Source organism: Ambystoma mexicanum, chromosome 1q (genome assembly GCF_040938575.1).
Source record: "Ambystoma mexicanum isolate Mex_15411 chromosome 1q, UKY_AmexF1_1, whole genome shotgun sequence".
Lineage (NCBI taxonomy): Eukaryota > Metazoa > Chordata > Amphibia > Caudata > Ambystomatidae > Ambystoma > Ambystoma mexicanum.
Genome location: NC_090922.1, coordinates 540914318 through 540927833, shown reverse-complemented (window position 1 = coordinate 540927833; position 13516 = coordinate 540914318). Strand labels below are relative to the sequence as shown.

At 46.9% G+C, this 13516-nt stretch overlaps 1 protein-coding gene across 1 annotated transcript in view; it reads right to left on the bottom strand.

Annotated features, from left to right (window-relative positions):
* The window catches only part of MEGF8 (multiple EGF like domains 8), a 1665761-nt gene that overhangs the window by 1559081 nt on the left and 93164 nt on the right, over positions 1 to 13516 (bottom strand). Inside the window, exon 5 of the mRNA XM_069640964.1 lies at positions 13335 to 13515. Coding sequence (XP_069497065.1) covers positions 13335 to 13515 — 181 coding nt within the window. The remainder of the gene's footprint in view (positions 1 to 13334; position 13516) is intronic.

The window sequence follows — 13516 nt, the reverse complement described above, 5'->3', positions numbered from 1 at the left end:
AAAATTCCGGGTGCTTGGCCTACATTTCGGAAAGCGAGCAAAGTCTGCAGGAAGGCGAGCAAAGTCCGCAATGCATCACCGAGCTGCCAGAGTTCAGGGAAGCCTGCCTCTCACGGACAGTGTTGAGGATGATGATGGTGCTTATGCACGAACTTCGTGGCACTGTTCGTCCGCGTAATCCGAGTAACGAGTAAGTATACTCTGTTTGTGATGTCAGTGATGCCACCACTATTTCATGGTCGTCTCCCACATATAAAATTACATTTACATATCATTCGAACGCATGTAAATTGGTTCCATATAGTGCATTTTCTAGATATAATTTTTTTCTAAGAAAAATGACATGCGTTACCTGAATCGACATTGATAAGAAAGTTTGGTCAGTTTAATACAGTTTGCATCTTTTTTTTTCACAGGTGGTACAGGCTGGTGGCCTATCGTTGCTTCACTTGGTGGCTTCACGGGAGGCTCGGACACCGCGTTCGGAGAGTAATACCTGCCTGTGCGGTACTTGCCATTAGACAACATTTCCCCAGTGACAGTGGACAATACCGCGGATTTTCCCTCGATGTGCTGCAACCTCAACTTTACAATGTGTAATGTTTATTATTTATGTTTAACTAAAATAAAGCCCAACATATATTTTAGCAATGGTTGTTTTGATTTTTTAAATGAATCTAGTGTGTCTCCGTTGAATAGCCTTCCAGTGCCTTGTCTTGTCACACCACATGTCTCCGGCCAGCATCCTCCCTCACGCTGGCCGCACACCTTCAATCCACATAACCGTTGAACCCATATATGCAGCAGTCATACATATATTATTTTGTGGGTTGGCATCAAGCGTTGGCAATAAAAAGCTGTTGGATTTTATTGATACAAAACATGGTTATAGGTAAATAATAAATATGGTTGATCATAATAAATCCTCTTTTTGGGCACCGGGTACAGAGATGACCCCCATATATTCTCCTGGGAGGGTGAGGTATTTATAAACTCACCCCCCTGCCTTCCATGTAGTAGATCCTGCAGCCATCCTCTTACATTCAGTTAGATGGCCTCTCCTTGGTGAGGCCCTGCGGCAAACGGGTCTTGTCTGCACGACCACCGCCCCGATCCACCCCCCCGCCCTATCAAAGGCAGTTCGCACCGGGGTACTTGCGCTGCTGGCAAGTGGAGCTGTCAGGGAGCGATAAAGGCCAAGAGGTGCCAAAGACCATGTACACTTCAAAGTGGTCTATAGAGCATGGGTTTGTTGTTCCCATGTCTACCTCCAGACCCTGTGTCTCCTGCCAAGCATCCCCCCTCACGCTGGACGGCCCCCTGCAGACCGCATAATGCCACGACATATACACGTCATTCATTCACAAACACACCCCTGTTTCGAATTCTTTATAACCCACTTCATATTTCTAATGAGAACTTCTTTGCGCTTTGCTAGTCAACCCGTGAAGGTGCTGGTTATCTGCTCTTCGTCTCTGTGAACTTCCGTGACCACTTTGAGCAAACTCGTCAGTTTGCAACCTGTGAACTGCTCCCTGTTCTACGACAAGAAACTACTCTGATCCCTGCATCTAACTGTTTGTTCGTCAAGGTAAGTCCATGTACCATAATCATTTTGCGTCCAATTTTTTAATTTATATCTATTTGCTAGTAGTCATCAAATTGCATCCATGTTTTCTTTTCGTTCACGACAGTACATGCAAGGAACTAGTCACATGTTCTGAGTTTAGTCAAATTACTTTTTCTATTTTTTGAAAGTTATTGAAATACTTATCCGCATGTGAATAACGTGTATAGTTCCAAGAACCAAAACGGACCTTGCATTGAACCTTTTATGTGTCATTTAATGTTTTAACACATTGGTATTCATAGAGAATTGTTGATCTTTACTTTTCAGAACTTTCCATAATGCCTGCCTGTTCCATTGGCGGTTGCCCTTCGAAGACCCATAACAAATCTGAAGATACTATAATGCATGTTTTCCCTAAGACAATAGATCAGATAAGAGAATGGGTCCGATATTGCGGATATCCAGCCTCTGAGCTAGAAAGTAGAGTCCTTGAAGTCTTTGCGGACAAGAGGGGTGATCGATACCGCATCTGCAGCAGGCACTTTAGCCCAGACATGTACTCCACATCATTGCTAATAAAGAAGAAAACACCGCGAGCGAGGCGAAAATTGCTCTCAACCGCTATTCCCACTCTATTCGTCCACATCCCTCCACTGGTGAGTCAAGTTTACGTATTTGTCTCTCGGCCTTGCGGTAGTGTGTAGCATTAGCTAACAATAATTTCCCCATTTATGTATCCACTCAATATGAAGGCGGAAGATTCTCCATCCGTGTCGTTATTGCAGTCATCAGCCACTTCAAGCGCCTATCGGGTAATCTTACTTAGCTATTCTGACACTGACTTGTTTTAGGCATGTAAATCAATAGTTTTAATTGATCGTGTAATCATTTTACCTAATGGTACACCACAGTACTCGTCCTCTAGTCTTTGTTTTCAGTTATAATTATTGTTATCCAAAATAATGCAAGTACTGTCTTTCAGGGAGATGCTGAGGAGTCCAACGCATTGACGACAACCGTAGATGTCACTCAGATGCTCGAGGTACGTTTCCGGACAGTTCCATCGATGGAGATCATCAGATCTTGCATTCTTGTAGCGTGATTGTTACACACAATGTTTCTTTCGTTTTTAGCCATTGGTATGTCCTTCTGTCGTCGCCCTCCTATGTGTCTTCTTTTTTCAATATTGTGTTCATTACTAATGAAAGTCCTATGTTTCAGGGAGTCGATGGAGCATTAGTCCAAGAAGAAGGGGGAGCATGCAGTTACGGGTCGGCGCAACAGCTTGCAGAAGTGTGCACCGCAGTTACAGCGTCCCTTGATGTTCTTATGCATTTCGAGGTATGGATACTGACAGATCAATCATGCGAGATCAAATGACGTGATTACATCCGCTATACTTCCTTCTTTATTAACGCAAGTACTATGTTTCAGGGAGCTGACGGAGCTTCTTCAACAAGAACATCTCCCCTAGTAGTTGATGCAGATCTCTGGGTGGTGACACTTCCAACGATGGAGCAAATCGAATCATATTTAGATATCCATTATTTATTTTAGACAACTGATCATTTGTGCAGGTCTATTTAGATGAGCCGTTGACGCCTGCAGAAAGTTTATGTTCTTTTAAACAAAATAGAAACCCATACTAATGCAATTACTGTGTTTCAGGGAGTTGCTGAAGCGTCATCTTCAATAATATCATCAATGGAAGTCTATGCGGAGCCCGAGGTATGGATCTTGACAGTTCAATCTAACTAGATCAACAATGCGTGAACTATTGTCGTTTGAATGTTCTACACAATGCGTTCATTCGTGTTTTGCTATTGAGATGTACGTATGGGTATTGGTCCCCAAGTACATTTTGTGTTTTCAATATTATTATACATACTAATGAAAGTTCTATGTTTCAGGGAGTCGATGGAGCCTCAGTGAGTGATGGATGTGCTTATCATGAAAATATAGTCGTTGCAGCGCGAGAGGAAGTGGAGACATGCACACACGAGTCGGAGCAACAGCGTCCAGATGTTGAATTTCTAGGCAAGAAAGTTTCAAAGAAAAGAAAGCAAAAGAAGGTTAGTGTCCTGTTCACTATATTATGTTGTCTTTCACTGTCAATAGTTCAATACTGTAAGTTGTGTTTAAACTGAACATCCCTTTTCTAATCTGTCCTCTAGTTGCGAGTGGGTGTAAGAACTAGATCTACACAGACAGTGAAGCGAACGAGAGATGTTGCTTGTCAAACCTTTTGGCAGGGACTTGAGACTGGAGATGCATCGTGCCAATGGGAAGAATATGAAGGGATTGACAACGGAGCTATACCACCACCAGCCATTGATAGTGAATGTCCTCCTGGTAGTTTGGATGCAGTCGGAGATCAATTCACAGAATCCACACCCGCAAAAAATAAGAGCACGCGAAAGTTGAAGACATTGTTTTTTTTCTCCCATCTCCGGACAAGGAACAGATGTTGCAATGGAAGAGAATGAAGTGGACGACAATGAAACACCATCAATATCACTCAGCATAGCGGAAGACGATATCAGAGATTGTACCTTTCATGCGAGTGACATGTCCTCAACGTTACAGGCCGAACCAGCTGGGATGCAGAGTGACAGTATAAGGAAAGAGGCCAAATTCATTGTATTCGATAGCTGTTTGATGGATATTATTATGATGATGAAATGTGGGCATTGGGTTGGTGGGGAAGTATGTGGGGAGCCATTGATTAATGTGACTCGTGCAATTCGAGGCACTAACCTTAAAATACATGCCACCTGTACACAATATCATCCGTTCGCATGGTCTGCACAACCCATGCTGGGGCAACTGCCAGCAGGCAATCTACTTTGTGCAGCGGCCGCACTTTTTAGTGGTTCAAGTTTTAAAAAGTTACAGTATTTCTTTCAGTTTGTGGGAATCCATTTCATTGCGAAAAGTCAGTTCTACAAATACCAAACCGATTATCTATTTCCAGCCATCAGCGAAGCTTGGAGAATGGAAAAAATGTCAATGGAAAGTACATTCGCGGGCAAACGCTTCAGGCTAGCCGGTGATGGACAGTGCGACAGCCCAGGATTTTCAGCCAAGTACTGCACCTACCACTTTCAGGACATGGAAAGTAAGAAAATTGTGAGTTCGGTGGTCGTGCAGGTGTCACAAAGTACATCCTCAGTGGCCATGGAGAAAGTTGGCTTTGTAGCATCATTGCAAGAACTACAATCGCGGGGAATGGTGATCGACCTGATAGCCACGGACAGACACGTTTCAATTGCCAAGACAATGAGAGAAGAGTACAAAAATATAAATCACCAATTTGACGTATGGCATCTTGCAAAAACAATCAATAAAAAATTGTCGGCTGCAGGAAAAAAAAAAGATATGCAAGGTATTTCACAGTGGTCCAAGTCAATCAGCAACCATCTTTGGTGGAGCTCAAAAACATGTGAAGGGTCGTTGGAAATTCTACTGGAAAAATGGCGGTCAGTAATGTTGCACTGTAGCAACGTACATCGATGGTCGACAAATGAGCATTTCCACAAATGTGAACATGGCCATTTGTCCACAGAGGAGGCACGGAAGAAGAAGTGGTTGATTCCTTCATCACCCACTCACAAGGCCATTGAAAAGATTGTATTTGATAAAACTATAACAAGAGATTTGAGGGGACTCACGGAATTCTGCCACACAGGAGATTTGGAGGTGTTCCACAATATGTGCCTAAAGTACAGGCCCAAAAGATTGCATTTTGGCATGGAAGGCATGATAAATCGGACTCTTCTAGCGGTCTTGGCACATAACCATAATGTTGGCCGTCAACAAAGTAGGACGACCGGAACTTTAGGGACGCTTCGCTACAATAAGGCCTTCACTAAAAGAAGTAAACAATGGGTGATCAAACCAGTGTTTGAGGATATGCAATATGAGTTTATTGAGAGACTTATCGTAGATGTCCTCGATAGGCACATACATGGAGTGGTGAACGAACCTATGCAGGGGACAACTGCATTGCCACCCAACATTGCCTCTGTTCCATGTCCACCTAAAGCAGAGCTCATTGAGAAATACACATCACGGTTTAAATGATTGTAATTTGATTGTCTGTTCTCTCGAGTCTCCTCATGTTGCAGGCCCATTGCAATTAAACCAAACAGTAATATAAATCATTTTTACAAAAATTATAGAATGTTTCCGTATTACAAACACATGGCCGACCCATAGGGACAATAAAAAAAAAGGCACGCAGACAAGATGCCCTTACACTAACTGGAGCTAACTAGAAATGTGTGTTCGCTCAAAGTGAAGGTCAGCTGCTTTGATGTTTTGCTCGGGTGGCGGAACGGCCCACGACCCAGTATAAGGTTCTATTGTGATTTGACCTTGACAGGCCGGGACCATCCTGAAAGACTAAGAAAAGATAATGAATAAAATTTCAGAAACGAAACGATGAGCCACGTTCATTAGAAGAAGTAACGTCGGCAAAGAAGGAGTGGTGTTTCGGGTCTGCCCTACACAGAGACACAATGGAAAATGCAAATATAATGTAAGTAACTTTTGATGAGTTTATACCGCAATTTCATTACTATACAGTGGCTTTAAAGACGGGTTCAGTTGTACTTGTTCGTTCTATGTGGCATATTGTTTTCTACCGCGCACTATCTTGAGGAGAAACATCTGCTTTTACTGAAGCACCTCAAAACCTTCCTCTTTGCTTCTGCTTTCTCTCTCCCTCTCCCCTGCTACAACTGGTCCACTGTCTGCGACCTCGGTCCTGGGCCCTTCCACTCTCCACCTGCACTGCCTCCCTGTCAACCCCTGCACTGGGGGACTGTCTCGGTATCCTACAGCCCCCCCTTCCCAGCACTTGTTCTGCACTTACCTTGCACTTGCCACCAGCTAGCCCTATTTATTTATTATTTTATGCTACTTACCTTGTACTCCACTCCCCCCCCCCCTCCCTGCCTCGCCACGCCTTTAAACACTTGTGTACACCCAGTAGCGCTGTCCTCGCTATGATTTTAATAAGGATCTGATGGTGAGACTAATTTCATTTTTTATGTTTTTAGGTACATCATTCACTACTGTCTGTGTCACGAGTACCGGACACCGGCGGACGGCTTCTACAGCCGCCAGTTGCTTCTCCGCGTGAACAACGTTACCACCCTGACCATTTTATGGGACGATCGCCAAGTACAAGTATGCCCTTACGCGGTACTAACGGTTAGATGCAACATACCTACCATTGTGGTGGCCTAGTGCCTCGTTGTTGGAACAGCCATGCGATTATCAGTGCGACCGAAGAGCTTATTTTTATCGTAAACCAACACCCTGTGTACTGCACACGAACATCGCTTCCCTCAAGACAAACTAATTTGGATCGAGAGCAAAGAAAAATGCAAATCGCTGAATATTCTCTAAACATTTGATGTCCAATAAACGTACTTTGCCAAATGTACAATCTTGCCGTTTGCTTTTAAACCACGGTTTCACATTCCGAATTGTGGCGCTGTATTGTGAGATGCTCTAAGACCCTGTGTACAGCAAAGGACCATCGCGTGCCTCAATACGAACTTTTTGGAACATGAGCAAATAAAAATGCAAATCGCTGAATATTCTCTAAACATTTGATGTCAAATAAATGTACTTTACCACATTTACAATCTTGCGGTTTGATTTCAAAGTACAGTTTCATATTCCGAATTGTGGTGCGCTGTATTGTGAGCTGATCTGTGTTGATTTCCGGGGTCTGTGTGGAGTCGCGTAGAAGACGCCTGGGCGCGTTTGCCTACGCAGCTCAGTCACGTCACGGATAGAGGCGGGGAATATGAATGTTTTGATAAAGTCTGTTTCAGGGGCGGGGGATTTGATTTAGTGCCGCAAAGGCAGGTGAGCCAGGTCGATGCGGCGGAATGATAGGATTATCACAAAATGGAGGCTGATTTCGAGTGCGATAATGGGCGAAAAGTCAGGTAAGGTCCATAGGAAAGTTTCCTACGATCTACCGATTTATGCTTACAAACACATGGCCGACCCGTAGGGACAATAAAAAAAAAGTCCCGGAACTATCCTTTAAGCTATAAATCGAAAACATGTGGACTTAGTACACATATATGTATAATGTAGTCTGTAAACCTAATGGCATGCTGATTAGGCATTATGCTGGTGGATTCTGCATATTATACATAAGTGAGAAATTGGATAATCTAGAAACTGGACCTTGTATATGTTTTTTGTCTGCAGAAGTCCTCTCCTGAAGAAGGGGTACATCACCCCGAAACACGTAGAGCATGAACGGCTCATATTTGAACATGTAAAAGAACATTGCAAAAAAGAATATTGGAAGATTCTTATGGCATTTAAAGTTTTTTGGTTTTTTATTATTTAGATATTAAAATCTTGAGGTTCATGTAAGAACAAAGTATTTGACTGATATGTCAGCACTTACGTGTGCAGGGATCCGGAGTCTCCACAGTTTGGACACTATGGGGGGGGGGGTGTGTTATCACAAGTTGGGCGGTAGCCCTTAAATCCAGCAGAAACGGTATTAGCACTGCCAATACCGCTCCGCTGGATCACGACTGCAAATCCTTGCGGTGCAATTACAGTCGGCACCAATACAGCCGGCTGTAATAGTGTCAGAAACCAAACGCGCTATTAGAAACCCATCACAAGTACAGCGTTGGCGCCTATTAGCGCTGGTTTTCCGGTGCTAATACTGCCAAAGATACCCCCTGCCAAATGCTGGAGGTAAAAGAACACATGAGATAGCAATAAGGCCACAGGATGAAACAATGCACACAGGAGGCCTACAAAAGACCCACCCATGCACCATTCCCCCTTCCCAACACCATGTTCACATTTGGATCCGGGAGCCTTGATGTGGACATCCACATGCTGCGCCAGGAGCTAGAGAGGCCTAACCACCAGGCCAGGGCCCTGGGAGGACAGGAGGTGGGGGGCGGGAGGAAGAGGATGATGAGACCAGCACCAGCAAGGCTGCCAGCCATCCCCAGGATCAGGCCAACACCCTTGGCCCTGACTGATGGGCATTTGGTGTCTGAGTACAAGCCAGACAGGGCAACCATCACCCAGTTGATGGACACATTCCAGGGGGACATAGGCAGCCAGATAGCCATCAGCTCTGCTGTGCCCCCACTTGTGAAGCCTGTATCCGTCCTAAAGTACTTCGGGATTGACCGCTTCCGAAACAGTTGCCATGATACATGGTATGCGCCAGTCCACCTTCAGTGCCATGCTGGGACAGGTGCTGGATGCACAGCTGCTCCATGTCAATGAGCACATAGCATTGGCAGCCACACAGGCACAGGTGAACCAAGTCAAGGCACAGTTCCATACCATTGGCAAGTTCTGAACAACATTGCAGCCCTAGACTGCACACAAGTTGCACCTGTAGCACCCCGGGACCATGAGGCAACATACAGGAACTGGAAGAGTTCCCATTCCATCACGTGCAGATTACCTGCAGCCCCGACCTGACTTTCAGCCACTGCTGTGCCCGATATCCATAATCTACACATGACTCCATGGTGATGCACAACAGAACCCTGCCAGCATACATGTAGAGGCACCGAGGCCAACTCACTTGGATGTTGGGTGAGAAGAAATCCTGCATGAAATACAGGCCATCATTCACCAGATGAAGGGCGGGAGCAGACACACAGGAATCCTTGCATGCCACCAGGAGACACAGCCAGCACTATCGCAGCACAATTTTTCATACGTGTGTGTCACACAAGGACCCCTGCACATGTTCCCCACAGCATAACACACAGAAGTTGAATTCCACACACTTGTGAATGCACATTCAGACACGGAAACCCAACAACCACAATGCATCTTGTCTGTCTTGCAGTGCTGCTACTCACCCTGACACGAAAGAGCAATCTGACCCTGCCCTCCACACAGGAATGCCTAGTGAGTCCAATGGAAAACAAATCCACAGCACCGCTGTAGATGAGCAGGTGAAGGCATGACCATGTACATCCCCGAGATAGTAACCCTTGAATGGCCATTCACATGCCTGTCCAAATGTAGGCAAATGTTCCATTTACCAAACGCACCAATAGCCATGGAGACAGCCACAATCCATCACTCAACAATATAGTGTGTGAGCAGGCAGATATGACGGAAGCCCCATCCTGAAGTAAGGATTGCACCACTGTGTCAAAGAGACATAGGGGGTGGTGCATGCAGTAAGGTCACCATAAAGGAAATGGGCCACATTGCACACACGGTGCCCATGAAGACACCACAATCAAAGGACAAATGGACACATGAACGTACTCGGTCAGCATGAGTGTCACACACATCTATAGTCTTTGATACACTGTTGCATGTACAATGACAAAAAGTGCATGCAAAAGTAACCTGCCACATAAGACCTTACTCATTTACACAGGCTCCATGTATAGGTCAGCCCATGCATGTCCCTAAAGATGATGGATGTATACAGACATTGAAATGAGATAACATGGAGCTGTTGCACATATACATGACCATAGTGCCCAGGGAATGATGTGTATCCCTTGTGTACACATGATTCCGGATACCCGCAGTACACCTAGCACATGACCCCTGTGCATAACCCTCAAAATCCAGCACAGCTGGCATATAACATTGCCCATAGGTATACACACATTTGTCTTGGAATGGCATTTGGTTTGCTGAAGGCACGTTCCAGCTGCCAAGATCATACAGGAGGCGCACTGATGTATGCACCTGAGAAAGTGGGGAAAATTGTACTCACCTGTCCCATGGTGCACAACATCTGCTGCCGCAGGCATGTACCATTCCCCCCTGGGGATGTGAATGACGATGAGCAGGCGCCCGTAGCTGAGGCCAATGCACACAAGGATGGGGTGAGGGAGGGGAGGTTGACCAGACAGACGGTGATTGACAATTATTTCAGAACTGGTCGACGGGTACATGTCACAAACATCACTTGTCAAATAAATAACACTTAAATGCAATCATGAATGTCCAAGCCGTCTATGCAGTATGAACAGGATTGAACAAAGACCCCCCACCCTCACCAACACCCCAACACCCTAACACACATTCCCCCCAGCCCCCTCCAATACCCCAAAATAGGGCACATGGGTTCATGTGCCTGGGCCTCAGCCAAACTGTGCTCTGTCCATCTATGAAGGACGTTGACGCTTCCCACATCCAGGTCCCTCTGGTGAGCGGATTTGGGGATGGCGCAAGGAACGTTGCCTGGGCGAACCCTGCAGGGATCCGTCTGTGGGTGTCGTGGAAGTTGATGGTATTGATACCGCCAACTGCAGCTGCTGGCGGAGGAGATTGTTGGCCTCCCACATCTGCTCTGCATGAGCAGATTGGACCTCACAGACTCTCTGATCAAATCCAGTGAGAGGCGTAGTACACCCCTCAACCACTCTACGGGTGCAGGCATTGACGCGCGCCATGGTCTTGGCTGCCCCCCGAATAGCATGGCTTATCGCCTTTATGCGGCGGTTGTGCTCACCCGCCATGCCCTCAATTTTCCTCCAACGTTCCTTGATGACGTCCAGCCGTCCCATTACTGCAGCTACCGGGACTATGGGTCTGTCGGGTGTGGTGTTCATCGGCCTGACAGGTCCCCGCCGGGTGGTAGGGGAGCGGTCATTGGACATGGCGGCCTATCTGGTGGGGCTGCCGCGGGTGGCGGGGTTGCCTTAAGGTGAGCCATATGAGGGGGGTGTCCACATCGGGCAATGGTGTGTGGCCATGACGTCTACGTGCAGGGACATGACAAATGTGTATTTCTAGTGCCACTTGCTCCGGGGTCCCTTGGGGTGTGGGCATTTCCTGATTCGAACTCTGGCTGGGTGAGAACACTGGTGCACCATGTTGTTCATCAGTGGATGTGTGGCCGTTCTCTGTGTTTGTCCCACTGATGTCTACCTCCAGATCCTGCTACCCCTTGGTGGCTTCGGCCGTTTGAGGCGGTGATACCCTGGTGGCTTGCGGACGTTAAACCGGTATGACTAGGCTGCAGTGGGGGGAGCTGGGGTGTGTCCTACGCCTTTATTTCTGAGGCCAGTCCCTTCTCGGGGTGGTGGTGTTGGTCGGTGCACGTCTGGGCGTACGTCTGGATGGGCCTGCTTCCTCGTCAACAACGTTGCCCTGCAATGATTGCTGCTGCCTGTAGGGTTCATAGGGTCTGGTATGAGGAGAGGGCAACTTACATTTGTATCATGCATGTCATGCTTTACAGGGGGGGGCACATTTTGTATAATGCTTAGCCATTACAAATTTGTTATTCACTATGTTGGGATTGCTGGAACGTGCTACAGGGGAGGGACATTGCTCTGACATGCTGGTGTGGCATCTTCAGATGTCTGATGTGAATGCACAGCTCCCATGGCACTGTACGTGCGGGGGTGCACACACGCATCACGTTGCTGTGGCCAGGCCATGCATCTGTTTTCATTGGGGCTTACATGGATACATTGGATGTACCCTGGATACCTGGGGGAGCTACGGTGCGGTGGCACAAGGGCCCACTCATGGGTGGCTGCGGTGCATCACTCGCATTGCAACCACAAACATTCACACTGGGTATGGAGGGTTGGGCCAGACACAATAATGCATTTTCAAAGAGGCTGGGGGCTCTCACCTGCAACCTCCTGGGTGCCAGTGTATGTCTCTGATCCTCCAACTCCTTCAATTGCACCCATGTCAATTAGGGCTGTGATCTGCTCCTCCCACGGTGGGAGCTCCGGTGGTGGACCTCCTCCAGTCCCCATGGTCTCACTCCTGTGCTGGGCCAGGAGCCCGCAGACATGGACCCGCAAGTCGTTGAACCACTTCCAGAAGTCCTCCCAGTCCCTGGATACACGGCCCACTGCTGTCACCTTTTGGCTGACCGCTCTCCAGATCTTTGTGGGCCGCTGTGCGCTGGTCTTTCGCTGTCGTTGGCCATACAGCTCATCTTCATGGCCCATCACCTCCTCCACAAGTGTAGTTAGTTCTTGCTCAGAGAACTTGGGTTTTCTGACCCTGTGCAAGGCAGACTTGCTCCTGGTACGCTCCTGGGACATTTTGCAGGCTACCAGGGGCTGCGATTTTCAGCAGATCGTGATTTTCAAAATGGCTGCCGCTTTATTTCCCGTTCCGGCGGTGACGCATTTCCTGCTGCATTATTACCGCGGTAGTCTGACGGCAGCGGAATGCGCACTGGAATTTTCACGGTTGCAGCCACTGTTTCCACTGGACGCTAATTGCGTTAACGCCAAGGCTGTGTGCGCGTGCACGCCAACTCTTGATGTGGCATTGTTTACGTCACACATCGGCATTAACACAAATAGCGCTCAGCGGATATAACGCCGGTATACCGCCCAACTCGTGATGAGGCCCTATATGTTGATATGCATATCAAACTAGAACATTGACAGGATTTTGACCATTGGAAGCCCCACCCCAATTCCTCCCTTTGAGCCAACACCAACAGAGCACAAAGTGAAGCACTGCACTTGCTGTGCTGATTGAAGTGGCTGCACGATGACCAAATAGAGTTGGTTGTAACCCTTGTGCAATGACGCTATTTGAACCAACATTCACACAAACTAAAGCCGGCATCAATGTGGTCATGAAAGATACTTCCAAAAGACGAATTTTTAACTCCAAATACATTTTATAGGCTAAATACTGTAATGCTTTGTCATGTCTGACCCTTACCACACAAATTAGAAATATTTAAGTTTGCCCCCACCCCTATTTCAATGGTGAAATGCCTCCTGACCTCCAAAGATGTATAAAGCATTGGTTGGTGACAGGAAGGCCCCGGCGGCAGCAGTGCGAGGTATAAACTTTGCGTCTTGGCTGCTGACATTATACCACTTCCCTGCCTCCTGGTTGTCAGTCAGTGACAGGTTACAAGCCTCACCTACAAAACCAGAGTGACACTGGCAGCGTCGTGTGTCC